Source organism: Gigantopelta aegis, unplaced genomic scaffold (genome assembly GCF_016097555.1).
Source record: "Gigantopelta aegis isolate Gae_Host unplaced genomic scaffold, Gae_host_genome ctg2354_pilon_pilon, whole genome shotgun sequence".
Classification (NCBI taxonomy): domain Eukaryota; kingdom Metazoa; phylum Mollusca; class Gastropoda; order Neomphalida; family Peltospiridae; genus Gigantopelta; species Gigantopelta aegis.
Genome location: NW_024532905.1, coordinates 52,894 through 75,878, shown reverse-complemented (window position 1 = coordinate 75,878; position 22,985 = coordinate 52,894). Strand labels below are relative to the sequence as shown.

The following is a 22,985-nucleotide window of genomic DNA, read 5'->3' as shown; positions in this document are numbered from 1 at the left end:
TTTGCTGATGCATGAATACCATTATACCTTAACTGTCTGGAAATGTCATTGTCTTCAATTTCATTTCTATTCTGTGTGTGAATGCTAAATGTTCACATAGTTGTATCAGTCTTTGTGTGTTGTATTGTAAAAGTGAGTTAGAGTCCTGACAATGTAGAATTCCTGAGTTTTCATAATGAAAAACGCTTTCATGTGTTTGAAAAGGGCCACTTCTGCTTTGGTATACCTTTCCATAATCCAAACATTGGAACCTACATAGATAAAGCTGCTAATTTTTTAGCATTGTTATCCCAATTTTTTCCTTTTGTAATTGTGTTGTTTGTTTTGTTCCTGTGACTTTGATAGTTGTCGGTTGATTTGCATTGGTTGCTATCATATGCAAAGTAAGTTACTTATAAATTAAAACTTACTTTTTAAGAGCTGTAGACTACCTTTAGTACCACTTCCTATAGTTAGATTACTGGCTTGTGATGTGGCTTTGGTAGTTATTGGTTGTGTTGCATTAGTTGCTATCATATGGCAAAATAAGATACCCATTAATTGAGACTTTCACTTTGAGGGTTGTGGCCACCATTGTTAGCACTTCCCCTGATTGGATTACCTTTAATTGCACAGGAAAGATTTGCATTTTTACCAGATTAAATCAATCTTCATTTTGTTCCTTAATAAATACATACATATGTGTCATGGTTAAGTTTTTAACAACTTACAAAAAGTGTTGATTAAGAATTTCATACATGACCTAGTATCTAAATCTCGGTACATCATTCTATACTAGCAAATGAGCATAGCCTTCATGATGTCTAAGGATATATATACTGGGTAATGTCTGCATAAGTTGTGCTAGTAACACACAGTGCCATCTATATCTTTAGTATTGAAAGGAAACCATCAGAAATACCACTACATACTTTTATTTGCAAAAAATATCCCACAATCAATTGAGTTTTGTTGGAGTAGTGCATGCTATCATAATAAAGTTTTTCCTTCAATCATTAATTGTCTTTTATTTTATTTTCTACCTACAAGATGAAAGTTTCTGTCCCTATTTTTGCCCACTCAAGGTTATTTCCTGTTTTCTGTACATATCTTTTTGTCTATGTTTTTTCGATTGTTGCATAAGAGAAAGGTTTAATGAATGGGGTATTTTTGTCTCACCTTATTAATTGCTTTTTTCAGCCCGTGTTACTTTGGTAGTACAGACATAGGAGTTTTATGTAATGTATGATTCTTTTCTTGAAGCCCATTACCTGTTTTAGAATAAATATACACTAATAGTAAGGACTGTGTTATATACCATCATTGTCCAATGAACAGATCTGTTGACAGATATAATCCACATGTCAAATTCTAAATATTTTTGATCTGTTCAAGTGAGGCAATTGGTAGTAATGAATAATGAGGTTCTACCTTTTTATATCACTTTTCAAGCATATTGTCAATTCCTTTGTCTTTTAAAGGCTCTAAAAAAGAACTAATGGGTAGTATGTTCACTCTTTATAAGGAGTTAATGTGAACTTTTCTTATGTCTTTACTTAAAGTTTTCTTCTTAATACCATTGCATATTATGAGGATATAGCCACAGACTTTCTGGAATGCTATTTAAATCTTTTTATTGGTAATCTATTGCATTTCATACATTGTCATTGAGCCAACATTCATCACTTTAACTTGATTCTCACACTTGATGTACACATTGGAGATCAGTCCCTTTGACATCGATTTGCTGTTTGTATGCTTGCTGTACATTCTCCCTGAAATTGACACAACTGTTGAAGTAACTGACTGCACTTGAAAACACTTCTCCATATTTTAATACATGTAGCATATTATGGTAAATGTAATTAATAGCAACAACAACCTTTCTTTGTAGGAAGAGTGATTCTGTTATTTTTTCTCTTATTTGATAACTTAGCTTAAGTTTCTTTATGATTTCGTTGTTTCATCTATATTGGTTAAAGTGTGAAAAAGACAGAATATTTTGCTAGAAATGTTCTAATTTACATCTCATGTCATACACAAATTTCACTAAGATCAATGTCAAATTAAGTGTAAGCTAAACCTCAGCCACAAACCTCAGTCTAGATTAGAATATATGCTTGCTTTGTTAAAATATTTGGCAGGGGGAGATATCATGCTTCAAAGCAGCGTGAATATCTTTCTCACATCTAGTAGAGAATATATTTCTATCAGTCCAAAAATACTACCAAATGTATTGTTCGGAATATACAAGATCATCAAGAGACAGTGTTTCTTCTTTGTGAGTTTCACTAATAGTTTTGTGTACATTCTCTCTCTGAAAATGACTACTTAGACATAACAAGCTGTTGTAATTTACCAACCCATGTATCAACTTGAATGTGAGACTGATAAGTTTCATATTAATTTTACTGCATTACATTCTACTGTATCCTCTTTATTGTTAAACTGTCAATGTGGTAATATTTCTTTGGAAAGAAACACACTCAGGCTCAGGACAGAAACAGCATGTGTATTTTATCACCCCCATACAATACTAAATACTAATCAACAAAACATGTTACATCAATATACCACAGCATAAAATATCATTTGATTGAGATTGTATATTATACATAGCTATTTGTTTGACATCTCAGTGAATTGTTTAGATGTAGACTTTGTAGCAAGTATTAACTTGTGATGAAGACTGACTATAAATAAAATAATTTGTTTGTCTTCATACCGCCTGGTTCAGTAAACAACAAGTAACTTATAGAACATCATGAAAGTAATTAGATCATCTTTTGTTATCAAATTTCATCAGCCTCCATGTCCCGTTTCATATATAGTAGTTCATATATTGGAGCTTAATAATATTATAAGCATTTTGATGTCACTATGAACTCTATATAGTGAACTAGTTATTAATATAAATACAAATACAGCTTAATTATGTGATGTAAGAACACTTTTTACCTTACAGTATTATATATGACACAACTCAATTTTCAATTACAAGCCATTTGCAAGAGATCAGCATATTATTTTCATAGTTACTGACATCTACTTTAGGGTCAGATACACACAATATAATATGTGAACATCTCCCATCAATATCAATCTTGTTGTTAAAATATGTCTTGTGAATGGAACTGTTGCCAATTAAAGTTGTGTTGAAATAGTTTATAACAGTACTTGGACATTATTTGTGATAATAACTGGAGTACAAATGATGCTGAAGTTGTTTGTAGATGACTAGGATATGATCAAAGTCAAGGAGCTAAAGATTATACCAGGTGAACAAGGTGTACTTTTACTAAACTGCATGACTTCATAAACAAGTCATACACAGCAACTTCATACACACAGCCTGATACCTTCCAATTTAATGCATTAATCAAACACTGAATATTAACAACAGTTATAACTATGTGTACCAAAGAATGAAACATTTAATTAATTATATTACCAATATATAAACATTGTCACATAAATAGTAATCATAGTTAAGGTAAAAATATCTGAAATTTTTTTTTCAGCTTTTTTTGATGGAATCATGTAAAGATACTTGTTCTAATAATTGATCATGCTTTAAAAATTTTTTTAAACCCTAGTACTTTGCAGAAATGTAGTTTGATTCCTTAATATCTGCAATATATAGAGACGTCAAATAATAATATTAAAGAACTTAGAGGGCTGAAAGTTTTGAAAATTAAAGATGAAGTCAATTACTACAATTTTACGGATGGATTTATTTCTACAATAATATTGACATTTTTACAAAGCTATAAACCTTGCTTACTTTAATCACTATTATTATTATATGTTATACAAAATCGTACAAAGAAATGCATCCGTAAAAGTACTAAAAATTGATCATTTTCGTTCTTGAACTTGTCAGCAGGTTGTTACATTATCCATAGAATCAAAAATCACAACAACAGTATCTAACAGTGCAAAAGTCGCCATCTTGATAATGAATAATCGATTTTCATTAATTAAAGCCAATGAATACACTTAGTGTCAGGGTATTGATAAGTGACTTTCGCGGGGTTAAAATAGTTAAATAAAATGTATTAATTATTATTGCTATTATTATTATTATTATTATTGTTCGTAGTCTTATGTGCTTCATCTCAAAGCAGACCATGCTTTAATAACAATAATAACAACAATAATAAAAATAATAATAATATATTAACTATTTTAACCCCGCGAAAGTCACTTATCAATAACCTGACACTAAGTGTATTCATTGGCTTTAATTAATGAAAATCGATTATTCATTATCAAGATGGCGACTTTTGCACTGTTAGATACTGTTGTTGTGATTTTTGATTCTATGGATAATGTAACAACCTGCTGACAAGTTCAAGAACGAAAATGATCAATTTTTAGTATTTTACGGATGCATTTCTTTGTACGATTTGTATAACATATAATAATAATAGTGATTAAAGTAAGCAAGGTTTATAGCTTTGTAAAAATGTCAAATATTATTGTAGAAATAAATCCATCCGTAAAATTGTAGTAATTGACTTCATCTTTAATTTTCAAAACTTTCAGCCCTCTAAGTTCTTTAATATTATTATTTGACGTCTCCAAAATATTGCAGATATTAAGGAATCAAACTACATTTCTGCAAAGTACTAGGGTTTAAAAATTTTTTAAAAGCATGATCAATTATTAGAACAAATATCTTTACATGATTCCATCAAAAAAAGCTGAAAAAAAATTTCAGATATTTTTACCTTAAGTCTGTCTTTGGTTTACTAATGCTGCAGTGTATCCTCGTACATGTAAGGATGTCTTACATCCTAACCAATAAGACAAAATCGTCTCAGCATATGATACTAAAAAATATAATGATGGAGCCACTCTTGCCACACCTTCCAATCTATACTGAAAAGACACTGTTATGGTATTTGTCTTCTGTTGAATAACGAGATCAGATATAACCAGGAAATGTTCCCTCAATAAACTTTCTAATATAAAAATCTTTCATTAAAGACTCTCCACTTGTTCTCTGTAATAAACTCCCTCCTCTAGAGCTCCAACTCTGTGTTACACCTAGTCTTGGAGATGTCGTCTCCTCTCCACTGAGAGTAGAATAAGTTGCTTTAAATAATTCCTTTCTAAAAGCACACAGACATTAGAATTGAGGTCCTGCTTAGTGAGTACACAAGTGGACTAGTGGCAGTACTACAGAAGACACGGCTAATTATCATACTAGACATTTTCTTAATTGTAACCTAGAGAAGCACACGTATAATAATCTGTACAGAATATTAAAAACACTTACCACTGATATAAATTTCAACAAACCACACCCCTTTGCCCTCCCACTCATGACTTGTTATATATTAATAAGTTTAAAATACATTATATCGTACAATGAATATTAAATCCATGTCTTCATCAAAAGATGATTGAGTAACTATGAAAGGAAATAAATAAATAAATCTAAATGTGTCCTGGACTTATCATGCTAGTATCAAACATCCTACTGTTTTTCTTCCTTAGAAACAGGGTCATTAAGACAAAAGAGGAATGCTATAAATCACTAGGAAACCAGAGCAACATAGATATGTCCTTCAAGGATAATATCAATGGCTTAAATTGAACGTAAACTTGCAACTTTGGGTCTATATGGTACTGTACAATACATACATATTATATTATTGCACAGAAAACAAATAGAGCCTATGTTTCAGGTGTATTCAAGGACATCAGTAATGTAACTCAATGCACACGATCATAAACAATAGCAATGTAAGAGTAGTATCATATCATGTTATGTATACAGCATACAGTAAATGTTCATGTTATAAGTCCAGATATCAAATATAATCATAAATTTCTCCAACTTTTAATTTGTACATTATACTGAGTATTCTCTATCACCTTTATCCTATGTGTTAACATGTCATACTGATCTTCACTACTTAACATACATACCAATTTGTTTATCATCTTTAAACTAAAGCTCATATTCTGCCTCTCCTCATTACCAAGATGTAATAGTTGGATTTCCTCCTCATTATCATTTCTACGATGTCTATATTTCCTATTTAATACAAAAAGTCCATACTTTCTTATTTTGAAGTTTCAGTTCTATTAAAAATACTAATTATTATATTTTCATTCTATTTTATGAATTAGTCATACAGTAGCTGCAAATTTATAGAGCTCCTAGATACACTAATGTATACATTTAAAATCATTTAAAATAATTAAAAAGACAATTATTTTAATAATTAATACTTACAGACCTGCTTCAGTATTTGGTATACTATATTATCTAATACACATCTATAGTTAGCTATATATACTCACCTTATAGTGCCCATACAATGACTGCCATTATTGCAACTACAATTAACAGTAGTGTTCCCAGAACACTTCCAATAATAGCAGCCTCTTGTGATGAGGATAACCCTACAAATTATAACAAAGGTATATACATTTGTTGTAAATAGTACTAAGTATTCTGTCAGATTTTACTTGGTGGATCTACTGTCTATTTATTGTAACTTCTACTTTTATACATGCATACTATAAGAGAGTAGGGCATTTAGAGCTCTCTATCATCATCAATGATGTATTTATTTGTAATTCCTTACTGGGAACATTGGCTGTAGGTGACATAAGAACAGATGTATCTTTGGAAGTAGAAGAACCAACAGATTCAAAAGCAGTAAACAGGTGAATTAACATTAATTGTAAATGAAATAGAAACAAAAACAGATGATGAAGAAGGAATAACAGATGAATGTACTTCAGGTTTAGAAGCTGTAATAGACAATGTGCTAGATTTAGTTGTTATGAGAAAACTACTAAATGAATAGACTGTAGCAACAGATGAAGATGGAATAGCAAGTGAGTCAGATGTAGGGAAATGAAATGATGTAGATAACACTGAAGGACTAATAACAGATGAGATAGTTGTAGATTGAGATGAGACAAAATGTGATATTGATGAAAATTCTGATGAAGAAGACAAAGTTCTGAATTCAGAAGTACTAATTGATGTAAATTTATTTGATGTAAAGGAGTCTGGAGAAGATTGAGATGAGACAACAAGTGATGTTGTTGAGATAATAAGAGACTCAGAATACCAAGGTGTAGTAGATGTAGATATTGAGATTATAGAAGATGAATGATGAGTTATAGTCCATAATGAAGTCAATGATGTAGTTATTACACTAGATAATGTAGTGATGAGTAATGAAGACATGATAGAAGAATTGTAAGGAAGACATGATGATTCTGAACAGTTCCAATTAGCTAAAAGATATCATATAATATAATTTAAAATATAGAATTTACTAAATATTGAAGCTTTCAATAATATTTGTATAAAATTTATAACCAGTATATTTTCATCTAAAGTTACTCTAACATTATATAAAATACTCCACTTTCCTATTTTACTAGTTAGTTATTTATTATTCCATGAACCATTTATATATTAAAACATGTAATTTTGTCTATTCCATTAGTATACTTCTAATATCATACGTTACTGATAATCCAACACTTAAACTATGATATGTATTAAATATTAAATTATGAGAGGGAGTTAGCAATATTGGACAGTAATCAATTAGTATAGTTGTTAAATAAAGACAATTTATAAGACCCTCTACAATTAAATATGATAAATTGTCAGACAATCAATGTACTATAAAAATGAAGCTCTTATAAACACAATTGTGGAGTGGGTATTTATTTAAAGTAGTGTTTTGAAGCAATAGTATAAACTTACTATAAGTATTATAACATTGTACACCAACATCTTGTGTGTGTAAACAATTGTTGTACAGATTACCAAATCCAACAAAGTTACATTCAGTAATACTTACTTCATTACCAAACACATTCAACTTTATCAAGATAGATAGTCCCTAAATGTAAAAGAAAGATCAAACTTGTATTAGACAGTAGACTATATTAGTAAATACACATAGAGCATATACTAACACACAGATATAAAAGTTATATGAAATAATGTTAAAGGGAATACCACTTCCTGGACCAAAATAAGCACTGGTATAAGCTTTAACAACTTGACTTGTTTTCATATCCTAGTTGTCTACAAACAACTTTAGCATCATTTATACTCCAATAAGTATCACAAATAGTGCCCCAAGTATTGTTATTAGGAACATTCCATTAACAAGATGAAGTCTAATATCAGCAAGATGGTCATGTTGATCTGAGAGAATTAAGATATTCACATATTATATTGTTCATATCTGACATTACTTACTAGTACAAATGGCTCCAGCATTATTACTGTGCATACAATCATGACTACTACCATTAGGACAATCAAACAAAGTTGATTCATTACCAAAACATTCCACATCATTCAACCAATTGATCCTGTCAATATAGTATTTGTTTAGTAATAATATAATTATACATATTAACAACGAAGTACAATATTCATGAAAAGATATGTCATTATATATACAAGTATCATAGATACATATAGATATTCAACATATAATAATACCTGAACTAATTCCAAAATGAGAATATCTTGTAGCAGCTATAGCATCAACATAACTAGTTGATGACAGACTACACTAGCATCCAATATATCCCAGTTATTATCACATACTAAGTACCAGGTACCATTATGAAATACTTGAACAGTACCTTCAAATTGATTAGAACTATTGACTAGTCGAAGTGCTGTATGAAAAATATATGTGTTAATTTAGTAGAACAGTGGTCAGAGTAAATAACACAAAAATATCAAAAAAAGTTTGTTTTATTGTTTTAGACAAAATAAATAAAGCTCATCTGTTTTCATATTTATTGTATACAGTAAATAAATATTGTGATAGAAAACTGAAACAATCATATACACTACATGTAGTTTAAGAAGAATGATTGTAAAAATGTTAATTTGTCTTATTGGCATTTCTGTGTGTGAATATTTTCTAATATAAAAAACTAGAGAATTCAATTTAGCTATAACTAATTCAATTTAGCAGTGATCAGAATAAATAATATCAAACACATGTAAAAGTTTATTTTATTGTTTTTTAGATAAAATATTTCTGTTTTTCTCAAAAGAACAGCAAGTACACGTTTACTGTATATAGTAAATAAACATTGTGATAGAAAACTGACAGACAGACAGACAAAGATATACAGAATGAGAGAAAGACAGAGAGACAGAGAGAAAGAGATCAATGCATATATCTAGAGTACAACATCATTGCTAATAATATTAGGTAATAAATAAACATGTAAATGTATATATGAGTTATTGGATACATGTGACTTACCAGGTGCACATCTCACTCCAACATCTTCCTGATGACTACAATATGAATACCCCATCCTCTAAATTGACATTGTCCTATACTGGACTCATTACCAACACATTGGACATTATCAATCCATACTTGAGCAGTACCATCGCCAAACTTGTCTAACCTACAACATATTAACTTTAAATATTGATTAATTCAAAGAAACAGATTTAATCAACATTTAATGTATTGAACTAAGATTCAGTGACAATTTGTGTTTAGTAAATGTACTCTTATCATCAAATGTTAATAGAGTAAATTTTTTTTCTAAGACAATACTTGGGAATCTTTATATAAGTATAGAGGTGTATAATGGTAAAGAAAAATGTGCTTATATAATTATTATATGGAGTGTTCTCAAGGATGTGTCTTATTTCCTCTGTATTTACCTTATCTAACTACATTATTACAACAAATAAGTAAAGAAATTATATTCATAGCCAGCAGTCCAACACTTACTTGTAATAGTCCAGTACTCTGGGATATCCTAATTGTTTACAGACATCAGCTAGAGTCCCAATCATCATCACATATAGTACCCCCATTGGTCACTATGATATACCTCAACACGACCTTCATTATCATAGTCACTATCATTGATAAGACGTATAGCAAAATCTATAATTATAATACATTATATAATATAACTGTTAACATGTACTTACTATCAGAACAGACCACACCCACATCATTGTCATGACTACAACCAGTGACTAGACCATACCCAATTATTTTACAAGAACTAAAAAGAACTCTAAACCAGTACAGTTAACATTACTCAACTATATTAGTCCTATAACAGAACAATGTTAATATATACATTATTATTATTGAATGAATATAAATTGACAAAAACATACAAAGTTTTTTTTTTTAAAGAACACACAGTATATATAAGCAAATATAAACATACATTATATATTGTGTGTACAAACCAACTAAATATAAATATAGTGATATATTATATTATATTTTACCAGTTCCTGGATTAGTAAGTCCTGCTGTATAAAACTGTTCAGTTGAAGAATATCCTAATTCTTTACAAACAACAAGAGAGTCTTGAAATGGCCCAGGACTTATTACAAACTGTACCCCATTGACCATTTTGGAATATTTCAAGACGACCAACATATTGAGCTCCAATATATGAACTAATACTAACAAGACGTATTGGTAGAGTAACTATAATAAATAATATAATTATAATAACTACTACATATTGATAATAATATTCTGACATGCTGATTCAATCATTTCCTGTTATGACATTAATAAAATTATAAGAACTTTGTTTACATTAGCTCTTTATCATAACATAGTAGTGGTTGGTACTATAAAATTTTCCTTAGTGATAGTGAATTGATTTAAAGTATGCTCTCTAATAGCATGGTACTAACGACTTTGTAATGTTTGATCTAACAGTGAAGGGAAATTGTGTTTAGAAATAACTATTCGTTCTTTTCGTGTTAAGTAATTGACAATGTGTAACCAATATGTGTTTGATAGTTAATATTTCAAGTGATATTATGTAGGGATAGTGTAATTACCATCACTACTATCTAGTTTGTTATATTTGGTATTGGATTGATATTATTTATACCTCCTATTATTTACTCAATTTTTTATTTACTAGTTTACTTAATTTTGTTTGCATACAAATATTTTGATATATAGTCAATAGTGGCTGAAAGTTGGAAGGCAAAGAAGTTCTATGTTTAACTACCTCAGTTTTACAGCTAGAAGTAGGAGACTGTGCTTCCAATGAAATAATGTTTAATTATTTCCATAACATGGCTTCCTATAAGAGTAACTCTTGAAAGTATCTGCTAATTTTGTTTCTGAAGTGTTCAAAACAAGACATACAAAAGGTCATCTGTCATACTTGAGAATGTTGCTCTGTGGTTTTAGTGTCCAACCGTTCATGATTAGTGAGTAATGAAGGACTCATAAACAGAGTCTGATCATGAGGCATTTTACAGTCATGCAGCAGTATCTATGATGATTAGTAACTTTGTCATAACCTATAACTGAGTAAATAAAGGTTTATCATAGAAAGTGCAAAGAGCCAAAAAATTTTGATCAGTTTTGAGTGAGATATTCGTTGTTTTCTGCTAATACATTTAAGATATTTACTACATTAATTTAACTTACATTCACTTGTTATTAGGGAGATGGAGAGACTTCCTTTAAAGACTGCGTACATTAAAGCAAGAAAAGAGACTATTAACAGCGTCTGAATCATATTTCTTCAACTCTGCTTTAGAAATAAACAACAAAGAAGATCTAGCAATGTGTATTTGTAAGTTCAATTCTCTTTCGAAATTTAGTTGTTCTCAGATGCTCAGTCAGTGCTATAGAGAACAAATGTCACTCCTATTTCCGTTATTGAAAGTATGAATAAGACTTATTTATTAAAGTTATAAATAGTTGGTCAGCTTCAATATTAATTGATATTTATTCATATTTATTTTAATAATTATCTTAATTTCTATTTCATTGTAAGATGGTCTAGTTGGTGGAAGGTAGTATAGAGAAGACATCAGCATTCAGCATGTTCTCTAAACTCATCATTGTAGACTTTTAGCTTATCAGTGTACATTAATTTCACTTGGATAATCAACCAATTCAATATTGATATTACATTTGTAATGACTCGCTCCTGTATGATTAATAATGGCATGCGCAGTTTTTACATGCCATTAATTATATAGACTGTTCAAGGAGAACATATAGGACTTCTGGAACTCCATGTGGATATTCAGTATTAATTCTCTCTCACATGTACATTCATAGACTAAATTATTTAATTCTTTCTGAAAAACTGCAATAAAGAAATATCTGAGAACCTCCCTATATATATAGTTTTAGTTCTAGTTAAAAATGGAGATCAACTTTTATTGTAGTTTTAGTTTTAGTTCAATAAGTATACCTTACTATAATGGAATTTAGTTATAGTTTTGATTAACTATTAACACTACTATATATAGTACTTGGAAAATTGAAATTCACTGTCAGTCATGTGCATTCTTGTTCTTAAGATAAGACCACCTTCATTCTATCTTTGTTTTGAATAATAAACAAATAGTAATAGGATAAGTACATATAGCTTACTTGTAATTGAGTAGAGGTAAATCTGCCATAGTGAAAACTCTTCTCACCAGTCAATTCTTACATGAGTGTTCTGAAGTATAGTCTTATTACAAATGCTGTAGTAACTATACTATTTTCTCTGCTTTTGTCAGTCATAAAATACAAGGAACACCTATGTTTCATTATAAAAATAACTTGAACAGATAAATTAGTTATCATTCAACATTCTAGTATCTTTGTTACTGTTACTGCAATGAAGCCAAATAATTCTTATTGAATATCTAATATATCACTTCTTCAATAAGACATCATAGAAGTCTACTCATCCATCAATAATTTATGAATTACTATTTCAAAAGGTTTCAATCTGTTATAACTGTTTGCAGCTAAAACATAATTAGAACCCTATTGAAAATAAGCATTTTATTATTTTTATAATCTTTCTCAACCTTAAAAATCTTATTTTTGCTTGCATTTATTACGAAATTCTTCTCTTAAAGAAAAGGGGCATTAAAACTGAAATAGGAATTCCCTCGAATTCTTAGCTTTTACCATTACAATAGTGTTTTTAATCCGTTTGGTCAACGCCCGTAAAAAAAAGGAAAATTCAAAAAAAAGGAGGTGGGTTTTAAAGGGAAGGAATTGGAATGCCCCCCTTGGCTTCAACAAACATTATCAGAAAAGTTCATTTTTCAATTAATGTTTTATCAAAATTTTATCAAGAACTTCCATAAAAACCCCCATAACTATACAGTTCTAGAACCGAGAATAGAACTCAAATCCAAGGTATTAGATGAGTATTTGAGATTAAAGGGATGAAGAAATTGTCCCAATGAAGTCAATGTTAGTTTCACACTAGTAATTGTAGGAATGAAGACAATAGAAGAATTAAAATGTTTCTAACGTTCCATTACCTAAAAGATATCATTTAATATAATTAACTAAAATTTACTAAAATTAGGTTCAATTTTTTACCGATTTAATCAGTTTTTGTATCTAAAGACCTTTTCAACATTATACAAGTACCAATTCCATTTATATAATTTATTAATAATTTATTACCCCAGGAACCATTTTTAACTGTGACCTTTTTTATTCCATTCAACATACCTTATTCAATTCCACTGAATTACTGTCCTCATCCCTCACTATCATAGTCCTATATTGAAAATTTATAGCAAAATCTAATTTAAACTTATATAATATAACTTACTTCTGAACGACCACACCCACATCATTGATGACAAACCAGTATACCCCAAACCTTATTTTTACAAAACAAGAGGAACCTTAAACCATAAATTAAATATCAACCATATTTTCTTAAAATAACAATTAACAATACATTATACATTGAATTAAATATAAAGACAAAAAACATGCAAAGTTTTTTTAAAGAAACCATGTATAATAAGCAAATATAAAATACATTTATTATTAATTTATGCAATTGTTTCCTGACAACCCCTAAATAAAATAGTGATATATTATATTTATTTTACCTTCCGGATTAGTAAGTCCTGCGTATAAAAGACATTTGAACCATCCTAATTCTTTACAAACAAAAAGATCTTGAAATCCAAACTTATTCCCTACTGTACCCCCACCCATTGGGAAATTTTCAAACGACCAAATATTGGCTCCCAAAATAACTATGTAACAAAGTTTTTTGGAGTAATTAATAATAATATAATTATAATAACTCTACATATTGAAATAATTCTGACATTCCCCTTTTTGACCTTAATATAATTTAAAATTTGTTTACATTAGCTCTTTATCATAAATAAGTGGTTACTTAAAATTTTCCCTGATAATGAATTGATTTAAAGTAGCTCCTTAAATAGTTGGTACAACTTCGAAACAAATCCTTACAATTCCCTGTTAAATAAAAAAATATAATCTAATTTTATAATTTAATCAACTTTGTTATTTATCAATATCTCTACTATTATCATTATCTACTTCTATTATCTACAAATATCTATCTACTATTTAATTATATATAAGCCATAAATCATAATAGGAGTTTTTTTATAACAACGAATGAAAATTCCATTACTTTTATAGTTTTATTGCTTCCTTCACTTGTTGTTATAGAATGGAGCCTTTCTTTAAAGATTGTTACAATAAAAACAAGGAAAGAAACTATGGATAGTCGTCATATTTCTTAAACTCTCTTTAACAATAACAACAATCCATCTTTACAATTTGGAATTAAATTTTTTTTGAGAAGGCTATTCCAGTTAAACGGAACTCTTCCTATGATATGGGGCAATTTATTATACGGATTTTGGGGTAATTTGCGGAAATTTACTAATTATTTTAAAAGTTACGCATAAGAACTAAAGAATAAAGGGTCAACTGATTTGGTATTTAATTCTGTTTGTGCAAATGTTTATAATCTATAATGGGCACTAATTAAAGGTCTTTTGAGTTGTACTTCAAACCTGAAAAGACTCGTTATTTTCGGGTTGGAGAAGAAAGGAAAAATTTGCACCCCAAGAGGGTAAAATTTATGGGTTTTTTTCGATTTTTTGCAACTTTTGACAACTTTGTTTTTCCCTTTTGTGGGGGGGTTTGGCCTTTCTTGGGTAAGGGAGGAAAGGCTTTGGGTTTTATCGTTTGGGGGGGGCAGGTGTTAAGGTTTTAAGTTTTAAGTTAACAAGACCAGTCGGAACTGTCCAAATATAGGAAATTTGGATTTGAATAGCCTTTGGAAGGGAATCGTCTTGTTTTGGGAAAAAGGGTGTTTTGGTGTGGGGGTTTTGTTTCCCAACCTTTTAAAGGTTTTGGGAAAAAGGAGGGTTTGTGGGAAAAGGAATTAACCCCCGGCCAGTCAAATTGATAGAAAAGTAATTTATTAATAGTTACTTATGGCAAAATTTTCAAAGAATTTCATAAAACCCCCAAAAAGGCGTTCTAGCCAAACCCCACTTCTAAATTTTTTTGACAAAAAATAAAATGAAATGAAGGGACAATTTATATTCCTAAGATAAAAACAGGGCAGCCTCCTAAACAAAGAAAAAGGCGACCCTTGGTTAAATAATACTGATTTAAATGGAACCAGTAGGAACTAACAGACAAATGACACAAAATTTATTTGGAAAGAAGCCCAATTAATCTTGGGTTACAAGATTGTTTCCCTAAGACTTTTAATTAACGAATTTAAACAAATTTAAGAAACAAAATAAGGCCATGTTAGTAACCAACAAAGAAAATGTATACAATACCCAAAAAGTTCATCCCTTTTTGGGCAAAGGGGGAAGGAAAAAATTTCGGCGGGGCCAAAAAAGAATTCCTCAAACCCATTGAAATATAGGTATTAAAAAAAATTAACCTTAATCACAAAGTTTCCTAAAAATTAAAATATTTTTTGTGTTTCAGTTACAAGTAGAAATTACTATTTTATAAAAAAAGCTTTTTACAATAAATTGACAATTATTCCTTAATAAAATAATTCAAAAGGAAACTGTCAGTATTTGGTCTTTAAAATTAATCCTTTTTTAAATTTCTGTTTTTTCCTTTCAAGAAGATTTAAGTTTTTCAGGTCCCTTGAATGTTCATGATTGTCACTTTTATTTGCATAAAGTTTAAATAACGTTATTAATTTCTATAAATTTAAATTACTTAAAACCTTAGTATTTCCTTACTAGGAACTTTGGAGTGTTTATAAAAACCACCAATAAATTATTTTATTCAATGAAAAACAAATTTATAACACCATCTATATGCTGATAGCTTTTTCTTTACTAATTTTTTAAAAGGGTTAAGGCAGAGAGTAAATTAATGAAAGGAATTTAATTTTAAATGTTTCTACAACTATACTAAAAATCAAAACCAAGTTATTCAAACCCCTCTTACAGAAGGATTATAGCACAACCCAATAAAAAATAAAGACCTCACGAAAATTTGAAGTGGGAATGTCTTTATTATTTTGAAGGGGGAGTAGGTGACATAAGAACAGAATATAGTGTGGCAATAGAAGAACCAACAGATTCAAAAGCAGAAACAGGTGAATTAACATTAATTGTAAATGAAATAGAAATAAAAACAAGATGATGGAGAAGGAATAACAGATGAATGACCTTCATATTTAGAAGCTGTAATAGACAATGTGCTAGATTTAGTTGCTATAGAAGAACTACTAAATGAATAGACTGTAGCAACAGATGAAGATGGAATAGCAAGTGACTCAGATGTAGGGAAATGAAATGATGTTGATAAGACTGAAGGACTAATAACAGATGAAATAGTTGTAGATTGAGATGAGACAAAATGTGATATTGATGAAAATTCTGATAAAGAAGACAAAGTCTAGATAAGATGAATTTAGAAGTACTAATTGATGTAAATGTATTTGATGTAAAGAAATGAGAAGAAGATTGAGATGAGATAACAAGTAATGTTGTTGAGATAATAAGAGACTCAGAATACCAAGGTATAGTAGATGTAGATATTGAGATTAAAGATGATGAAGAATGAGTTGTACTCCATAATGAAGTCAATGATGTAGTTATCACACTAGATAATGTAGTGATGAGTAATGAAGACATGATAGAAGAATTACATGATGATTCTGAACAGTTCCAATTACCTAAAAGATATCATTTAATATAATGTGAACATATAGAATTTACTAAATATTGAGGCTTTCAATATTTTTACCGTATATTAATATCAGTATATTTGTATCTAAAGGTAGCTTTTCTAACATTATATCAAGTACACAATTCCACTTTAGTATATCATTAGTTAATAATTTATTACTCCAGGAACCATTTCTTAACCTGTGACATTTTTTTATTCCATTCAGTACATATCCTTGTATCACATGTCACTGATATTACTGTCCTACATGACCCTCACTATCATAGTCACTATCATTGATAAGATGTATAGCAAAATCTATAATTATAATACATTATATAATATAACTTACTATCTGAACAGACCACACCCACATCATTGTCATGACTACAACCAGTGACTACACCATACCCATTATTTTTACAAGAACTAAGAGAGAACTCTAAACCAGTACAATTAACATTACTCAACCATATTGGTCCTATAACATAACAATATTAACATATACATTATGACTATTGGAATGAATATAAATTGACAAAAACATGCAAAGTTTTTTTAAAGAACACATAGTATATATATAAGCAAATATAAACATACATTATATTTATTATAATGTATGCTTAATAATGTTGTCTGTACAAACCAACTAAATATAAATATAGTGATATATTATATTATATTTTACCAGTTCCTGGATTAGTAAGTCCTGCTGTATAAAACCGTACAGTTGAAGCACATCCTAATTCTTTACAAACAACAAGAGAGTCTTGAAATGACCAAGACTTATTACATACTGTACCCCACTGACCATTATGGAATATTTCAAGACGACCAACATATTGAGCTCCAATAGATGAACTACTAGTAACAAGATGTATTGTTGGAGCAACTATAATAAATAATATAATTATAATAACTACTACATATTGATAATAATATTCTGACATGCTGACACAATCATTTATGACCTTAATATAATTATAAGAACTTTGTTTACATTAGCTCTTTATCATAACATAGTAGTGGTTGGTACTATAAAATTTTCCCTAGTGATAGTGAATTGATTTAAAGTATGCTCTCTAATAGTATGGTACTAACTTCAGTAAACAAATCACTTACATAATACCTGCATTAAAATAAATATATATATATATATATCTATATTTATATATCTATATCTATCTATCTGTCTGTCTATTTATCAATATCTATCTATCTATCTATCTATCTATCTATCTATCTATCTATCTATCTATCTATCTATCTATCTATCTATCTATCTATCTATCTATCTATCTATCAATATCTATCTATCTATCTATCTATATATATATAAGCCATAATATTCATATATATAGGAGTTTTATAACTAAACGAAGTGACAAATTACGCATTACTTTACTAGTTTATTGCTTACATTCACTTGTTGTTATAGAGATGGAGTCACTTTCTTTAAAGATTGTATACACTAAAACAAGGAAAGAAACTATGGATATTGTCTGAGTCATATTTCTTCAACTCTTCTTAACAAGTAAACAACAAGTCCATCTTTGACAATTTGAGAATTAAATTGTTTTTTTGAGAGTAGGCTATTCCAGTTAAACTGGAACTCTTCCGGTATTAGATATGTGGACAATTTTATTATACGGAATTTTGTGGTAATTTGCGGAAATTTACTAATTATTTTGAAAAGTTTACGTCATTAAGAACTAAAGAATAAAGGGTCAATCTGATATTGGTAATTTAATATACTGTTTGTGCAACATGTTGATTAATCTATAATGGTGCTACTAATTACAAGCACAGTCTTTGTGAGTTCGTACTTCATAGGACTCATGTTAAAACCAGACATCATTGTCCTGATTTTTATCCTGGTTGTATGGAGTATTAGAAACTGGACACCAATATATCATGTCACTCCACAACTGATAGGGTAGCAATAAACTTTGACTAGGGACTTTTTGTGTCTTTGATTTCTTTTGCTATACTTTTTGACGACTACAAAATTATGATAATACCAACAATAATTTGTCAGAGGAGGACTACAAACTTGTGGACCTTTCTTGGGCTATAGGAGTATTGTTGAGATAATAAGAGACTCAGAATACCAAGGTATAGTAGATGTAGATATTGAGATTAAAGATGATGAAGAATGAGTTGTACTCCATAATGAAGTCAATGATGTAGTTATTACACTAGATAATGTAGTGATGAGTAATGAAGACATGTTAGAAGAATTACATGATGATTCTGAACAGTTCCAATTACCTAAAAGATATCATTTAATATAATGTGAACATATAAATTTTACTAAATATGAGGCTTTCAATATTTTAGCGTATATTAATATCAGTATATTTGTATCTAAAGGTAGCTTTTCTAACATTATATCAAGTACACAATTCCACTTTAGTATATTATTAGTTAATAATTTATTACTCCAGGAACCATTTCTTAACCTGTGACATTTTCTATTCCATTCAGTACATATCCTTATATCACATGTCACTGATATTACTGTCCTACATGACCCTCACTATCATAGTCACTATCATTGATAAGATGTATAGCAAAATCTATAATTATAATACATTATATAATATAACTTACTATCTGAACAGACCACACCCACATCATTGTCATGACTACAACCAGTGACTACACCATACCCATTATTTTTACAAGAACTAAGAGAGAACTCTAAACCAGTACAATTAACATTACTCAACCATATTGGTCCTATAACAGAACAATATCAACAAATACATTATTATTATTAGAATGAATATAAATTGACAAAAACATGCAAAGTTTTTTTAAAGAACACACAGTATATATAAGCAAATATAAACATACATTATATATTATGTTTACAAACCAACTAAATATAAATATAGTGATATATTATATTTTACCAGTTCCTGGATTAGTAAGTCCTGCTGTATAAAACTGTTCAGTTGAAGCATATCCTAATTCTTTACAAACAACAATAGAGTCTTGAAATGTCCAGGACTTATTACAAACTGTACCCCACTGACCATTATGGAATATTTCAAGACGACCAACATATTGAGCTCCAATATTTGAACTATTACTAACAAGACGTATTGTTGGAGTAACTATAATAAATGATATAATTATAATAACTACTACATATTGATAATAATATTCTAACATGCTGACACAATCATTTACTGTTATGACCTTAATAAAATTATAAGAACTTTGTTTACATTAGCTCGGTTGGTACTATAAAAATTTTCCTTAGTGATAGTGAATTGATTTAAAGTATGCTCTCTAATAGTATGGTACTAACTTCAGTAAACAAATCACTTACATAATAGCTGCATTAAAAATAAATATATATATATATCTATTTTATATTATATATATCTATATCTATATCTATCTATCTATCTGTCTATCTATCAATATCTATCTATCTATCTATCTATCTATCTATCTATCTATCTATCTATCTATCTATATATATATATAGCCATAATATTCATATATATAGGAGTTTTTATAACTAAACGAAGTGACAAATTACGCATTACTTTACTAGTTTATTGCTTACATTCACTTGTTGTTATAGAGATGGAGTCACTTTCTTTAAAGATTGTATACACTAAAACAAGGAAAGAAACTATGGATATTGTCTGAGTCATATTTCTTCAACTCTTCTTAACAAGTAAACAACAAGTCCATCTTTGACAATTTGAGAATTAAATTGTTTTTTTTGAGAGTAGGCTATTCCAGTTAAACTGGAACTCTTCCGGTATTAGATATGTGGACAATTTCATTATACGGAATTTTGTGGTAATTTGCGGAAATTTACTAATTATTTTGAAAAGAACGTCATTAAGAACTAAAGAATAAAGGGTCAATCTGATATTGGTAATTTAATATACTGTTTGTGCAACATGTTGATTAATCTATAATGGTGCTACTAATTACAAGCACAGTCTTTGTGAGTTCGTACTTCATAGGACTCATGTTAAAACCAGACTTCATTGTGCTGATTTTATCCTGGTTGTATGGAGTATTAGAAACTGGACACCAATATATCATGTCACTTCACAACTGATAGGGTAGGAATAAACTTTGACTAGGGACTTTTTTGTGTCTTTGATTTCTTTTGCTATACTTTTTGACGACTACAAAATTATGATAATACCAACAATAATTTGTCAGAGGAGGACTACAAACTTGTGGACCTTTCTTGGGCTATAGGAGTATGTAGCAAAGGCTTTGCCTCATTCATCAGTTAATAGTAAGGAGGTCAGCTGTAGTAGATGTTCTTCACCTACTGTTATAAGAATTATATCATATGACAGACAGTCATGAAGTTGCTGCTACTTCTATTAAGTATATCCAGGAACACTCTGTAGGAATCTTTGAATTATATATGCCTGTAGTAAGTTAGTAGTATTCAATTAGTTCGTTAACGTTTCTAGGAAAAAAGGAGTGTTTTAGGACTGTAGATATTGATATTTCTTCTACACCATTTTTAATAGTGTTTTGAAGTGAAAAAGGAGAGTGAAAAATTGAAAATGGAAAGTGAAACAGGAATTAGAATGTCCTCCCTTGGCTTCAGTACAAATCAGTATGATCAGGAAAAGTTCAATTTTCAATTAATAGATTACATATGCATAAGTATCTTATCAATTAAAAAATCTTCCATAAAAATCTCTCTATAAACTATGACAGACTCTAACAACCATGTCCATTTACTATAACTTTCTACTTAAACTTTTAACAAACTGAATAGTGATAATTGAAGACAATTTGCATTACAACAAACATTGAATATTATATAACCAGGTTTGTGTCATCCTCCTCAAACAACAGTAAGCGTGGCTGACCTGTAGAGGTTAGAGATAAACATTTATGATTTACTGAGAGTACCAGAATAGTGAACTAACATGACAAATGATCAACAAATATAAGTTTAACAAGCAGTCCAGACTAATTACTGAGTACCTTAGCATGAGGCAACTTATCTGAATGCTACAACAAAATCTTACCTTATATGTATATATGTGGTTCAATCGTGCTTACAAATGAGATAATTGCTTTATCAGAACCCAGAACCACAGGTATGCAAAAGCAGGTGATCAGTTTTGTTCACAATGAAAATGTTTAATTGATGTTTAGTAATGCAATAAACATGAATAAAGGAAAAACCAGACATTTTTGAAGCAATTACAAGATGTGCATAAGTAAGTATTAAATATTAGATGTGGATCTTTTTAATACACAACAAAAGCAACTGAATATTAATAGTCATATTCTAGTACATTTTACCATAACAGTCATTCATTATGTATTATTTCGTTAAATCCAGTATCATCCATTTACCTCTTTGTTCATGATCTTGAGACTGAAAGTCATGTTCTCCAACTTGTCTGTTATCATGACGTGACAGTTGCAAGTGCTTGTCATAATGAATGTCCTCCTCTTCCTCCTCATTGTCATCATCATCATCAGGTATTAAAAAATTATAACGTCGACACTTACGACGTTTCCTATATAAATTAAAAAACTTATTCCTCTAAGTAGTTCAAGTTGACTAAGTCAGTACTTACATATTTTATAAAGAAAAGTGTCTGTTTTTATATTCTACACTTAAAAAAAATAACATTACAGCAGAGCCAAATTCACTTTTGCTGAACAACATCACATTTAGTGATGTATTCCAAATGTTAAATGCCATTTGCTTATAATTTCTGTTGTTTCTCTACCATTTCAAGAATGCATGATAACCAGGCATGATCACATGGATATGTCACTTTTATAGTTGCCATGAAGATTTGTATAACGTGAACAGAACATATCATAATTTCTATAAATTATATTAACATTAGAACACTCTGGGTGACCCCTCCTCTTTAGATGAGGAACTTGAAACTAGTATGTACTAACCCAAAACACCATTAATTTTTTTATCTCAGTGACTAGCAAAGTTTTTAAACAGGCATACTATTATATGCTGCAATAGTCTCT

The 22,985-nt window shown here is 29.4% G+C and overlaps 1 protein-coding gene across 1 annotated transcript in view; it reads right to left on the bottom strand.

Annotated features, from left to right (window-relative positions):
* Nucleotides 1–22,424, bottom strand: part of LOC121391413 (luciferin 4-monooxygenase-like) — a 62,009-nt gene extending 39,585 nt beyond the window's left edge. The window contains 1 exon segment of the mRNA XM_041523056.1: nucleotides 22,341–22,424. Within this exon segment, the coding sequence (XP_041378990.1) occupies nucleotides 22,341–22,424 (84 nt within the window).
* Between the last annotated feature and the right edge of the window lie 561 nt (nucleotides 22,425–22,985).